This window comes from Equus asinus, chromosome X, assembly GCF_041296235.1.
Source record: "Equus asinus isolate D_3611 breed Donkey chromosome X, EquAss-T2T_v2, whole genome shotgun sequence".
NCBI classification, from domain to species: domain Eukaryota; kingdom Metazoa; phylum Chordata; class Mammalia; order Perissodactyla; family Equidae; genus Equus; species Equus asinus.
Window position 1 is genome coordinate 136929216 of NC_091820.1, and position 12901 is coordinate 136942116.

The following is a 12901-nucleotide window of genomic DNA, read 5'->3' on the forward strand; positions in this document are numbered from 1 at the left end:
GTAGGTTGGGAGATTTGGTGGCAGGGAGATATTGATGTTTACTTCCCCTTTTGTTTTTAATTGAAATAAGAAATGAGTTCCCCAGCTGAATATGAGGAGGGTTAGGGGGTGTTGGAGGTTTGAAGAAGGAGGAAAAGACAAGAAATAGTCACGTTGAAGAGTAGGAGAGTGAGTTGTGTAGGGAAATGTAGAACGATTTCTAGGCAGAGCTGAGTGCCCATTTTAAATAATACACAGCTTGGTTGTGGGTTTTGCTCTGTATACATTCAGTTGCATAGGTGAAAGTACAGGATAGATGAAGAGGTGAAATTAACCAGAGTTGGGTTTTTACTAGGCAAATATGTCAGAAAGGAAGAGCACATGGGAGTGATTATAATGATCAACTGTGAAATCTGAGCTGGATAAGGAGGGATGTGACAATTTGAAGGAGATAATGCACAGTGAAAATGTGACAGGAATGGCCTGCAGGTTTCAGTGGGTAGGATAGTTTTTGGAGAGGTGGGGTACTTGCATGAGTGCACTAGAAAGATAGGAGGTGATGGCCATAAAACGGGGTAATGTGAATTCAGACTTTTAAAGGTACAAGAGGTATGACCGTAAGATAGCTGAGGTGTGGCAGATGATAAACTTACTGGAGGCAAGGAGATAGAGGAAGTGAACAGTAGTAGCACATATAACAAAATTTGTTCTCTCTTCCCTTCTCAAGGATGAGATCACGGGTAAAACATTATTAAGTCTTCTGCCTGATCAAGAGAAAGATGAAGTCTATGAAAAGATTGCTCTGGAATTTCCTTTGTCATGCTCAGGTACAGATTTTTTTTTCAAATAGTAAATTCTTAGATTTTGAGAGACAGGTAACAATCGCTCAGAGGAGTAATAAAAATTAACTCGTTAGAGACAATTTATCTGCCCATCATATATTAATTTAATTTAATATAATTTCACAAATTATAATTCTAGTGTTAAGAAATCTGTCCTCGTTATCTTGTTCTTTATCATGAACCCTGATTATTCTAGCTTTTATATAATTGCTTTAGTGTTATATAAATAATGTTCTAGCTGATACCCCACTCTGCAGATACAACATAGATAGCTATGTAAGTGCTAATGTTCATGGAAAGAAAATAATATTTTTGTAAAATCTATCCTAAGTAAGACAATAGTCATATGAAACAATCTTGCAGAATATGGCAAACTACAAATGTAAACTTTTGTATGTGTCTTCTTTTAGTAGGAAAACATATTGAGTTTTGCTGTCATTTAAAAAGAGGAAATGTTAAACATGGTAGCAACCCTACTTATGAATACGTGAAATTCATTCTGAGTATAAGAGACGTTTCTAGTGGTAAGCAATTCAGTTTTTAATCTGATCTGGATCAAGTTCATGAGTTATGCAGCCCTTCATTGCTAACAGCATTGCACTCCTGCTGTTGGTACTCTCAAACCCTTTGCTATCCCTATGACCACAGGTTTCGGTTACAGACATTAATTAGACTTTAAAAAAAAAAAATTCATGGTGAAATTTACAAGATGGGATCATATGGTAACACAGTGGACTGAGCTGAAAGGGATGACTCTTTCCTTCTACAAAAACAAGGGAATGATCGTTAAAACACAACAAAAGAAGTTTGTGTCATTTAAAGGAAATCAAAACTCAAATCTGTGTCGTGTAGATAAGGGGTCCAAATTTACAGTTTTTAAGGTTTCAAGGAACTGCAAGCTTAGAAATTAACATTAACACTGATTTGGGGCCATTAAAACATCTAAGTCTTGACTCAGAGGTAAATAGCCCAACAAATATGTGAAAAGATGCTCAAACTCACTAGTAAGCAAAGAATGAAAAATTTAAAAACCAATGAGATAGCACTGTACATCCATCAGAATGGCAACAATTAGACGTGTGAATAATAACCAAATATTGTTGAGGATGTGAGAAATGAAAACACTAATACAGTATTGAGAGGATCCTGAAAAATAGAGTAAACTTAAGTTCTGTTGATTATCCTGTGACTCAGTAATCCTGTCACTGGGTGGAAACATCCCAGAGGTGAACTTGCAGTGACATCTGTGTCTAAAGGCACATGTACTATGCATGTCATAGTGTTGTCTGTGGTAGGAAGGAGTGGGAGACAGCTTAGATCTGCATAATTAGGGAAATGGACAAGTACAATTTGGGAAATAGACAATATGGGAAACTTTGTTATAGTTTAAAGCATGAACTCCAGATACGCGTACTACAACATGGTTAGATCTTAAAACCACATTGTTGATTGAAAACGTAAGAAGTGGAACGAGATCTACAGCACAATGTCACTTTAAACTATATACACATATACATAAAAGCAGACTACACATTTTAAAGGATATATATTAAATGTGGTAGATGGCAGTGGCTGGCTGTGACTGGGGAAGGAGCAGAGAGTAAAGATAAAAGCAAGAGCGGGGACTTTATCTGTGCTCAACACACCACAAACTGGGTATAATTACCTCAGTCTCTTGCCACTGAGGTCTAAAAATATAACCAATAAATGAATGAATGAGTAAATAAATAATGAAAATTAACTCACACAATGGTTGTCTGAGATGTTTGTCATATGTCTTAGAACTAAAGGTCAGATACCTTTAAAAAAATCTTACCTGAATACATATGCACACAAATTGCACACACACATTTAATACCCATGTGGGCTATATAAAAGAGGGGAGCTAAATTTCTTTTGAATACTAAGATGTCCGTTCACAGGGTGAGAACAAGAGACTGAAAATCACCCTGAACTCAGAACAATTATTTCTCGGTAATGACCTTTTCGTGTTTTGGTGGAGACCAGGGTGAGGAGGGGGCTGGAACAGATGGAAGACAGGCAAAATAGATGGCTCAGAATTCTGAAAATTGTCGTTGGGCTGACAAACAGCACACCGATGTGGCAGATGTCAGTCTTCTTGTGTAACTAGCGTGCCTTCCTATTAGGTTGTCACATGTGTAACTCTGTCTCCCTTAGAGCTTTTGGTGCTCTTCAGTAGCTTCTTCTCCAGACGCTCCTACGATGAGTCATACGCTGTGAATCTTCCTTTGAAGGATCGGTTTTATCTGGTGGGGACTGTTTGTATCCTCAGGCCTCAGACCCTACAGGCGAGTATGTTGTGTGTGTGCCTCCCCCATTGTGGAGATGTGGGCCTTCTTTGAAGGATCACGTCCCCTTTGGTCCCTCAGCCACTGGACCGCATTGCTAAAGCACCTGATGTGTGCAGAAGGTTGTGCTAGGATATGTGAATGAGGAAAGATCAGCCCCTGTGTTTCAGAAGGTGAGCATCTGAGTGGAGATCTGGACACACCTGAGTGAGATGCACAGTCACTTATGAATGGTTTTTATATAATATAAAAGAGGTTTACAGAAGCTGGGACGTATTAAGAGAAGTGACCATTTTGGCAGGTGGATAAAGGAAGGCTTCTGTCATGAGGTGAGTTTTGAGGCAGCTCCCCGGCAGCATTGCTCACTTAGTGTTCTCCTAATATAGTGCTCACAGATTCCATCTCTAAAAATAGTGGTCTTTAGAATTCATCTGATAGATTCAGCCTCAATGAATTTATTCACTAAGTAACATATTTAGTAAGCACCTACTATGTACTAGGTGCTGAGGAAACATTAGGGGAGATAGACAGTAGACAAGTAGTATTGAAAAGTGTCATGGAGATGATAAAACTGAATCATGTGCTAATGACTAGTAGGGTAGGGAGTTCAGACAGAGTGGTCAGGGAAGATCTCTATGACCTGTTTTTCGAACAGAGACCCCCAGTAATGATAAGGCGCGAACTCAGCAAAGAAAGGAATGCAGTCCAGGTAGAGGGTTCTACAGCAGTAAACATTCTGAGGCAGTAACTAGCCTGGAGAGTTCCAGGGAACAAAGTGAGTAGAATAAGGGGAAAGAAGTAAGGAGTAGTAGAAAATGAGGTTCAAGAGGTAGGCAGGGGCCAGATTATGTAGAACTTTGAGAACCATGGTAATGAGTTTGAGTTTTCTTCCAAGTGCAGTGGAAAGCAGGAGGATGACATGATCTGATGTAATTTTTATTTTATTTTTGATTTTTTAGATTTTTTTTGGTGAGGAGGATTGGCCCTGAGCTAACATCTGTTGCCAATCTTCCTCTTTTTGCTTAGGAAGATTATCCCTGAGCTAACCTCGGTGGCCATCCTCCTCCACCTTGTATATGGGACGCCTGACACAGCATGGCCCAATGAGCAGTGCAGAGGTCTGTGCCTGGGATCCGAACCCGCAAACCCCAGGCTGCCAAAGTGGAGCCCGTGAACCCAACCACCATATCACCAGGCTGGCCACGATGTTATTTTTACAAGATCAGGCTGGCTGCTGGGTGGGAAATGGAGTATAGGGGAACAAAAATGGAAGCCAGAGGAGCGATGTGAGATGACAGGGCTTGAACTAGGATTGTAGTGATGGAGAGAGAAGTACACGGATTCAGGTTATATTTTGGAGATAGAGCCTGAAGTCCTTACTGATGCGTTGGAGGTGGGTGGGAGGAGAGAGAAAAATGATTTAAAGATGACTCTTAGCTTTTGGGCCTGAGCAGTTCAGTGAATGGAAGTGCCACTAACTGACTTGTGCAAGACTGGCACAGTGTGGCTTGGGCAGTGCAGGGCCAGGGCTGAGGGGAGCAAAATCAAAAGCTCTATTTGGGCCATGTTAATATTGTGATGACATTGTGCCATACAACATATCCAATCACTTTACAAGAGAGGCCTCTGGATCCAGACACCTGAATTCAGATCCTTTCCTTACCAGCCCGATTCAGATCTTTCCCCTACTAGCTGCAGGACCTTATCCAAGTCACTTACATCTTTTAGCCTCTGTTTTTCTTCTATAAATAATGATAATAGTACCTCCTTTTAAGGTTGTTGTGAAGAGTAACATAGACAGCACCTCCTATATGGCGAGCACTTAGTAAATGTGGGCTATCACAGTCATCATGATGATCATCATTATTGTCATTATCATTATTATTGTTATTAGTAGGATCCAGAGAGGGCAAAAGATCTGCTTTACTTTTTCTCTCTAGTTTAAAATATAGGCTTTAACTGACCACGTTTCAGAAACTTTGAAGGACCCCTTTTACATTCAGTTTTAGAATGGTGATATATTTTTCCAAATTTAAGATGGTGAGAAATGTGGTAGAGAGAAAAGCAATTGAAGGAAGTTGCTTGGTCTGATTGCCCATTCATTACCCCTCTCTGCAGCTCTCTGGGATTTGAGCTCTCACATCTGCCATGAGAAGGCAGACATCCCATCTCAGGGGTCACCTCCCATATCTACTTCCTCCTCTGAGAAAGAGAAGAATCTCGTTTGGCACACCACTCCTACCCTAGTCCCCTCATGGCACAAAGATATCTATTTGTGATCTGTCCCAGTTTATCGTGGGTTTCTAGGATATTTGTTCCATATTAGTGGTCATCTCGGAGAATAAATCTTGTGAGGACAGAGGGCTTTTGGAAGAGGCTGTTTTTTACAGTATGGCTGTGTAGCACTGTGGGAAGAGCAGTGCGCTCAGAGTACAGCTTTGAAATGGATCTACGTTGATCCTGGATCTACTAGCTGTGTGTCTTGGGCCAAATCATTATTTCTACAATCCTCAGTTTTCACATCTGTAAAATCGAGTGCCTTTCTCACATTGATATACATATTGGTTGCAACGTTGGATATGAGATTGCTTCCAAATTTACTACATTCTATACAAATGTGTCTGGTATTTTTACTATATAAGTACATTTTAAGTATCTAAAATGCCAGTTGTTCTGCAGGAACTTTTCACTGCAAAGGAAGCTGCTGAGGACATTCCAGCAATAGAAGATTCGGATGAGGAACACCTGTCTATGGAGCACAGGTGAGAGGCGAATGCCGGCATAAGTAATGGAGACCTATAACACACTTTTATTAAATAAAACTGAAGCGAGAATTAACATTTGCAAATATTTTTTTCCATCAAAATGAAAAAAAACCCAGCAACAAACAGTTGAATCCAGAAGAGCAATCTACTAGTCTGAATTCCCTTTCCCGACTAATATAATTAATATTTTTCCAACTGAATATAAATACAAGTGATTGGCTTTTTGTTAAAAAAGCAATAAGTAGAGCACACTTATCTGGCATATTTAATGACCTTCAAATTAAGACAATACATTTAAAAATAGTACTTGATTACCTCTTGTTCTTGAGATGCTTTTAGATGGTAGGAGAACAAGCACACGTCGTGGGAGCTGCTATTTACAGGCGTCTCTCTTCTTGGGAATCTAATCTGTTCTTTAGCATTTGTTTGTTAGCATATTTTCAGAGAACAGAAGCCAGCATTCCGTTATTTTGAGTGGGAAAAATAAAAATGCATTCCTAACCCACAAGAAAATGCCAATCTGCCAAATATCTCTAAAACCCCCTTTTACATCTATTTAACAATCCACCAAGGATTTCTGCAAAATAGAAATTATTTGTAATACTATCTAGTTATTTACTACTTGATAAACTCATTAGTGATGCGGAGTCGGTGAGCCGAGGAGTCGAAAGAAAGATTTCTTAGACTCTCAAGATCTGGCAGTAGTGCTCTTTTATTTAGAGAATAGTGTGGAATAGCATGGGGACAGGACCCATGGGCAGTCAGAGCTTCTGCTGCCGCCGCTTCTGCTGCCCCCGCTGGCATGGGGACAGGGCCCATGGGCCGACAGAGCAGCTGCTGCTGCCCCCACTGGCATGGGGACAGGACCCATGGGCAGGCAGAGCTGGTGCGTGGGGCCAGGACCCACGGGCGGTCAGAGCTCCTGCTGCCGCCGCTTCTGCTGCCCCCGCTGGCATGGGGACAGGGCCCATGGGCAGGCAGGGCCGCTGCTGCTGCCCCCACTGGGATGGGGACAGGACCCACGGGCAGTCAGAGCTCCTGCTGCTGCCCCGAGTTGAGGGTTAGGGCTAATTTTATAAGGCATGGGTACGTGACTTATTTTTACTGGAAAAAAGAAAAGATGATGTAAAAAGTCATTAAATGATTTCAGTGCAGATGGGGTCTGGTTATTGTGCGGTCATATAACTTTAGATGCGAATCTGGCCATATAGATCGGCATGTAGGTGAGGATGCCCTGGGCTTCGCTCCCTGGGGCGGTCCTAATTCATACCATAAAAAAAGTCCACTGGGTCATATAGTTTGGCATGTAGGCCAGGTCACCTTGGGCTTCTCTAGCTGGGGCAGCCTTAATCCACATCATTAGTAGGTATGTTTGTATGTAGTAAGCCATAATATTAGACACTGCTCAGTGTAGAGTATTGAGAATGGGTTACATTTTCCTTCTACATCATAGTGTACATGTACATGTAAATAAATAACAAAATAACACATTAAGGATGTGCATTACATGCCAATAATACTTAACAAAGTAAAATAAACAAGATAATTTTTCGAGAGGTTTCTTATGATTGAAAGCATGTTTGTGTCAGCTCTGGTGGTGAGAGGGGGTTAGCTGGAGGCTGTGGTCACTGTTACTATTTGGTGGCAGGAGGAGGGAAGGAAGAAAGAGCTGGTGAAGAAATGAGTTAAACAGGAAATGTCTGAGGTTCATCTGTGTCTGGATCTAAGGAATGGGGGAGAATCTTCCCTTCCTGGCAGGAGAGTTCAGAGGTTTTTGGCTGTGAACCGTTGTCTGAAGCTACACACAGAGCAATGGGATGAAAACCAGAGCTCACGGTGGCAGGCTGTTTGCATTCCCTTTGCTTGGTGTTCTACATCTCTTGCAATTGTATTGTCTGTTGAATGGGACAAGTCTGCTCCTGCCATGACCACACTCACTTGCACCAGCAAGATTTGTTTTTGAAAGAACCTCAAATTTCATGTAAATATTCAGCATTGTATTTGTGATTCATAGGGGTTGGGGATATGTGCATGGCCAAGCTTAAGACTAATAGCCATTCAAATGTATTAATATGCTTTATCACTCCCTAATTTTCTTGTAGTGCATGTGCTTTTTTAGGCTTCTTGCCCATTTCCATCATTAGATTCTCTACTTTATTGGAAGACCTTTTACTGAATAACATGGGGAAGAGGATATCTATAAAACATAACATGTTTAAACAATGTGAACTCAAGACACTATCAGACTGAGAGATAATAACAGCAAACCACATTCTTTTGCTTAGGAGTGCACGATTTAAACGTAGTCTTGCATGCAACCTAAAAGAGATTTATTTAGTAGGTTTGGGTAATGCATTTTGTGTAAATTAGCAGATCATTATAGAAAATATTCAGATAGAGTTCAGAGAGTGAGGAAACCTGCGCTTTATTTTTTAAGTAGAGTTTATTGAATGAAAAATATTCTGATGCAGAAATGAGCCAACTACTACATCTGTGCCACTGAGTTTCATGGAATATAAGGGAGGTGTTTTCTTAAGGCTTAAAATCATATCCTATTTAATATTATAAGAAACTATCACACCATTATGGATGAATCCACTATAGTTTTATACCTATATTTTCATAAAATATTACTAAAGTTCCTTCAAAAATTAGGCAATGGATTGTTTATCATGTAGACAGTAAGATGGAAAAATGACATTTAGGAAAGAAATGATGGATTTGATAAAGAAAATTCTGTTTAATTCCAGACCCCACCCCTCCCATATCCCTCCTCCTCACTTCCAACATGGGGCCACTGTGCTGGCTACAGCTGCCTCAGCTCTCACATGATGGATTGTTGGTGGACCTGGCTTGTCCACTGTCTTGAGGTCTCAAAGGGAGGACCTGTCAGCCGCATCCCTGTCTAGCACAGAGGCTAACATGAGTAGGCAGAAAGGAGTATCTGCTCAGAGACTGACTGATTGATTGATCCTATCAAAAGAGTAATCCATGAGACCTCTCAGACATGGTGCAGTATTGTTATAAACCAGTGCAAACCAGTATTGCCTTATTTTTGTCATAGACTTGTTACTTGCCCTCAATATAGTTTCAAATAAAAAGGAGAAGAGCTAGAGGCATTTCAAGATTATGGTTTGCAGGCATCCTGAGCAGTCATTGATAATCCGGCTCCCATTTTACAGTCCAAGGGATGGTTAGAAAAGTAATTAGGCACAAAGGTCATAGAGACCTAGTGCTCTCAAAATGCTTCTGGAACTTCCCTTGTTAATTCTACATGTTCTTTGAAAGGTAGGAAGCATCCTGCTAAGAGGCATGAAAGCTTTGTCCATGCTTATGAAAGAAATTCAAAGAAAGGGTCTGTTTCCCTGGAGGATGTTCTGTCCTTGCATGTTTCAGATTTGAGGCTAAAGAACTTTTCATTTCAGGAGAGGGACTCAAAGGCTGGGTTATTTTCCATTAAAGCTACAGATGCACTGGAGTGGGAGGTCTTGCTTGCTTGGACTGTCGAAGATAGAAAGAAGTAAGGAATACTTGAGAGTCAGTGAGGGGTAGGCAAAAACTTGAATCCTGTGTAGCCCTCTCCTATCTTAGTGCTGCTGTAGTCAGAAGGAAGCACTCATCTGCTCTTTTAGTTTGGCCAGTTGTGTGTAAAGATAAGTCCCAAAATTCTGTCATAGTGTCATCTTAATACAAATGCACTCCGTACTTTATCTTTCATGATGTGATTTCATGTTTATTAACCTAGTTTTTCACAAATCTCTAAGGTAGTTTCAAGAGCCATTGTAAAGATGAGAAAGTGCAGCCACAGAGGATGTCTGATTTTCCTAAATTCACACAGTTCATGCAGTAGTAAAACTGAAATTGGGACCCAGCTTCTCCTGGGCTCATTCTTGCCCAGACACCAGTTTCAGGAGCTGTGGCTGGTATGGGATTCCAAGGAGAAAATTCAAGGAATCTTTGGGAAGTACTTGACTGGGGACATTACTGAGAGAAAACAGGTTTTTTCCCCTTTAGTTTTGCCTTAAATTTCAGGGGAGAGCAGAATTAGCAGGGGAGGAGACCACACCGATTACTCCTAGAACTTTGTCCGAAGATAGCATCCTTTCCCACTAAGATAGAGTAGAGAAACGGGAAAGACAAATGACATGTATTTCCAAGGGTTCTAGTAGTTCTTAACTTTACTTGCAGTCTTCTGACGCTGCTACGGGGCTAGAATGGGTCCCTGGGGAGACTCCACCCTGTCAGCAGTTGCACCAAAAAGAATATTCCTGCCTAATTCCCTTTTCAATTTGTTTCAGTGAAGAATTATCTTGTACAAAGTTGTGAGGAGAATTTTTCAAAGATATACGATAGTCCTAATTAGTGAGATTTTGTTTGATGGAGCTCCAACTACCTCAGCTCTCACGTGATGGATTATTAGACTGTACTGACTTCATTCCTCATGTCCACCCCATTTTGAACAGGAGAAGGGCCTGCACATCATTGACTCACACGCCGTTTGGTTGGATTTCTCTACCACTAAGTAGCTAGCTTGTCAATCTCATCATTCCAGTCCCAGTGAAACTTATTCATACAGCAAATATTTAACACCTACTATGTGGGAGGTTCTGTTCTAGGCTCTGAGAATACAGAGTGAACAAAAATCCTTATCTTCCTGGAACTTACATTCTAGTGGAGGAGAAAGATGATAAATAAATATTCTAGAGTAGGTTATAAGGTGAGGAGGGCAAAGGGAAAACATTAAGCAGTGAAGAGAGATAGGGAGGTTGTGGGGGGAGATTAAATTTTATTAGATTTTGCCATACGCAATTGATATTTTTATAGGTTAAAAGATGGTGCGATATTGGCAATTCCTAATGGCTTAATGTAATAGATAGGGTGGCCAGCTAAGGCTTCAACAAGAAGGTGACCTTGGAGTTAACACCTGAAAGGAGTGAAAGAGCAAGCCATGTGGATTTTGGAGGAAATATTCCAGACAAAAAGAATTGCAGATGCAAAGTCCCTGAGGCAGGAACACATTGGATGTGTTTGAGAAGCCAGTGTTGCTGGAGCCAAGTCACCAGGGGCAACTAGCAGGAAAGGAGGGCAGAGAGGAACAGAGGATCAGATCTCACAGAACTTGGGGAGGACTATGGGCAGGAAGGTGTGAGCAGCTGTGGGTGAGGCACCAGGACCATGTCAGCTCGCCCCTGCCCTCCCTATGGGATAGCCAGGAAAGAGCCACGCTAGAGTCACTCACCATTATTTCTTCCTGCTTTTCACTCCACGGGAAGCCTCAACAAGGCCCCCTGCTCTCTCTCTGCAGATTACTTGGCTCATTCTACTCCACACTACTTCCCATCACCTTTGCCAAATACTGGGGCGGCCTTGTGGTCTAGGGATATTTAAAAAAAACATAGGATTTGGATTTTTAAACTAAAATATTTAGGTTTTATTTCTCAGCTTGACCATTTACAAGTTTTGTGATCTTGGAGAAGCCTCCTTAAGTCTCACGTTCTTTGTCTGTAACTGGCGAGAATAATTACTGAAGACTGTGTATGACAATCAAATAAGAGAAGGAAATGAGATCTATACAAAGTTAAGTTATGATTGATTAGGAAGTACTTCCAAATATAGAATAATTATCATTTAAAACTATACCAAATCCTTAACTGAGCTATAAAGACATTATTAAGTGCAGAGGGTTAACGTGACTTTGGTTTATGGTCATGATCTGATTCTTCAATACTTTTATTTTCCTATTAATTTAAGATAGTTTTCTTTTTCAGTTTCAAGCCAGCACATTTTAAACCTTTATCCTTATGAGATGGTTCTCTATCCATTAAATTGTTCCGTGAAAAGTGTCCATGTCTCCTTGATGGGTGGACGGGGTCTGGCCAAATCTGAATGCGATGGCATTCCCAGCTTGAAGGCCACATCCAGTCAGCTGATTCATGCTCTCACACACGCCTGGGAGACACTCACATATTAACACCTGGTGCCAACTGATAAAGAAAGGACTTGGGGCTTTTTGACAGCCTGGCCTCAGGGGAAATAACCCACAAACCCATTCCCATGCAGCTATAGTTGTCAGATTTGGAGCCAGCCTCTTGGCTTGTCCTGTTTAACTTGTCCTGTTGGCATGTACAGAGCCTGGTCCGTGGAAAGGGCAGACACAAAAAAAAGAAGATAGAAGAAGGGATAACAGTCTCAAGATTCTGGGTTTTATATTTCATTGTGTTTATAGGACCTCTAGCCAAGCCATGTTCCATCTCCAGCTGCATGACAAATTTTTTTGATCACCTAAAAGCATAAAATCATTAGATTGTCTTATTAGATTGACGATTGATAAGAGCAATTTTGTTGTGAATATTTTTTGAAAAGTTCTAAGTAATAGTTTGTACTCAAAACTCACTGAAGCACACTAAAATTACTGAGGGTTTAGACACTAATGAAAATAAGTCTCATAAATATCAAAGTTTCAAAAAATCTGGGAAGAATTATCTGAGTATTTGCCTATTTTATGAAAAGTAGTTTTGGATAAATATGCTGGCAGCTGCCTGCGCTACTCAGATAATTAACAATGTAGTATTTTTTTCCTCACAGTGTTCATTTGTCATCCTGTAATGAAGATGCCAGGCTGTGTATTAGGCATCTGAAGAAGTGGGACAGGATCCAGCTCTCTTTTGAATTAATGCTTTTTGCTTTACCCTTTTATTCCCAGGATAATTTTTTGCTTTAGCTCCATTAAACTTTGGTTTTTCAACTTTTCAACTTTTTATTTGAATATTGGCAGGAGCTACCATATGTATCCACCTTTGCCTGTGCTCACAGCTGTTTACATTGTGCTCCATTTGCTTTATCATTATTCTCTCCCTTTCTTCCCCCTTCCTCCCACTTGTTCCCTCTCTCCTTTCCCTCCCCTCTCCTCTCCCCTCTCCACCTCTTTTTCTCTTTCTCCTCCCCTCTGCCTCATTCATTCATTATTTATTTATCCATTTGTTTATTTTGCTATTATTATTTATTT

At 40.7% G+C, this 12901-nt stretch overlaps 1 protein-coding gene across 1 annotated transcript in view; it reads left to right on the plus strand.

Moving 5' to 3' along the window:
* PASD1 (PAS domain containing repressor 1) overlaps positions 1-12901 on the plus strand; it is a 65779-nt gene that overhangs the window by 13996 nt on the left and 38882 nt on the right. Inside the window, exons 5-8 of the mRNA XM_070501797.1 lie at positions 707-806; positions 1235-1345; positions 3000-3130; positions 5810-5892. Coding sequence (XP_070357898.1) covers positions 707-806; positions 1235-1345; positions 3000-3130; positions 5810-5892 — 425 coding nt within the window. The remainder of the gene's footprint in view (positions 1-706; positions 807-1234; positions 1346-2999; positions 3131-5809; positions 5893-12901) is intronic.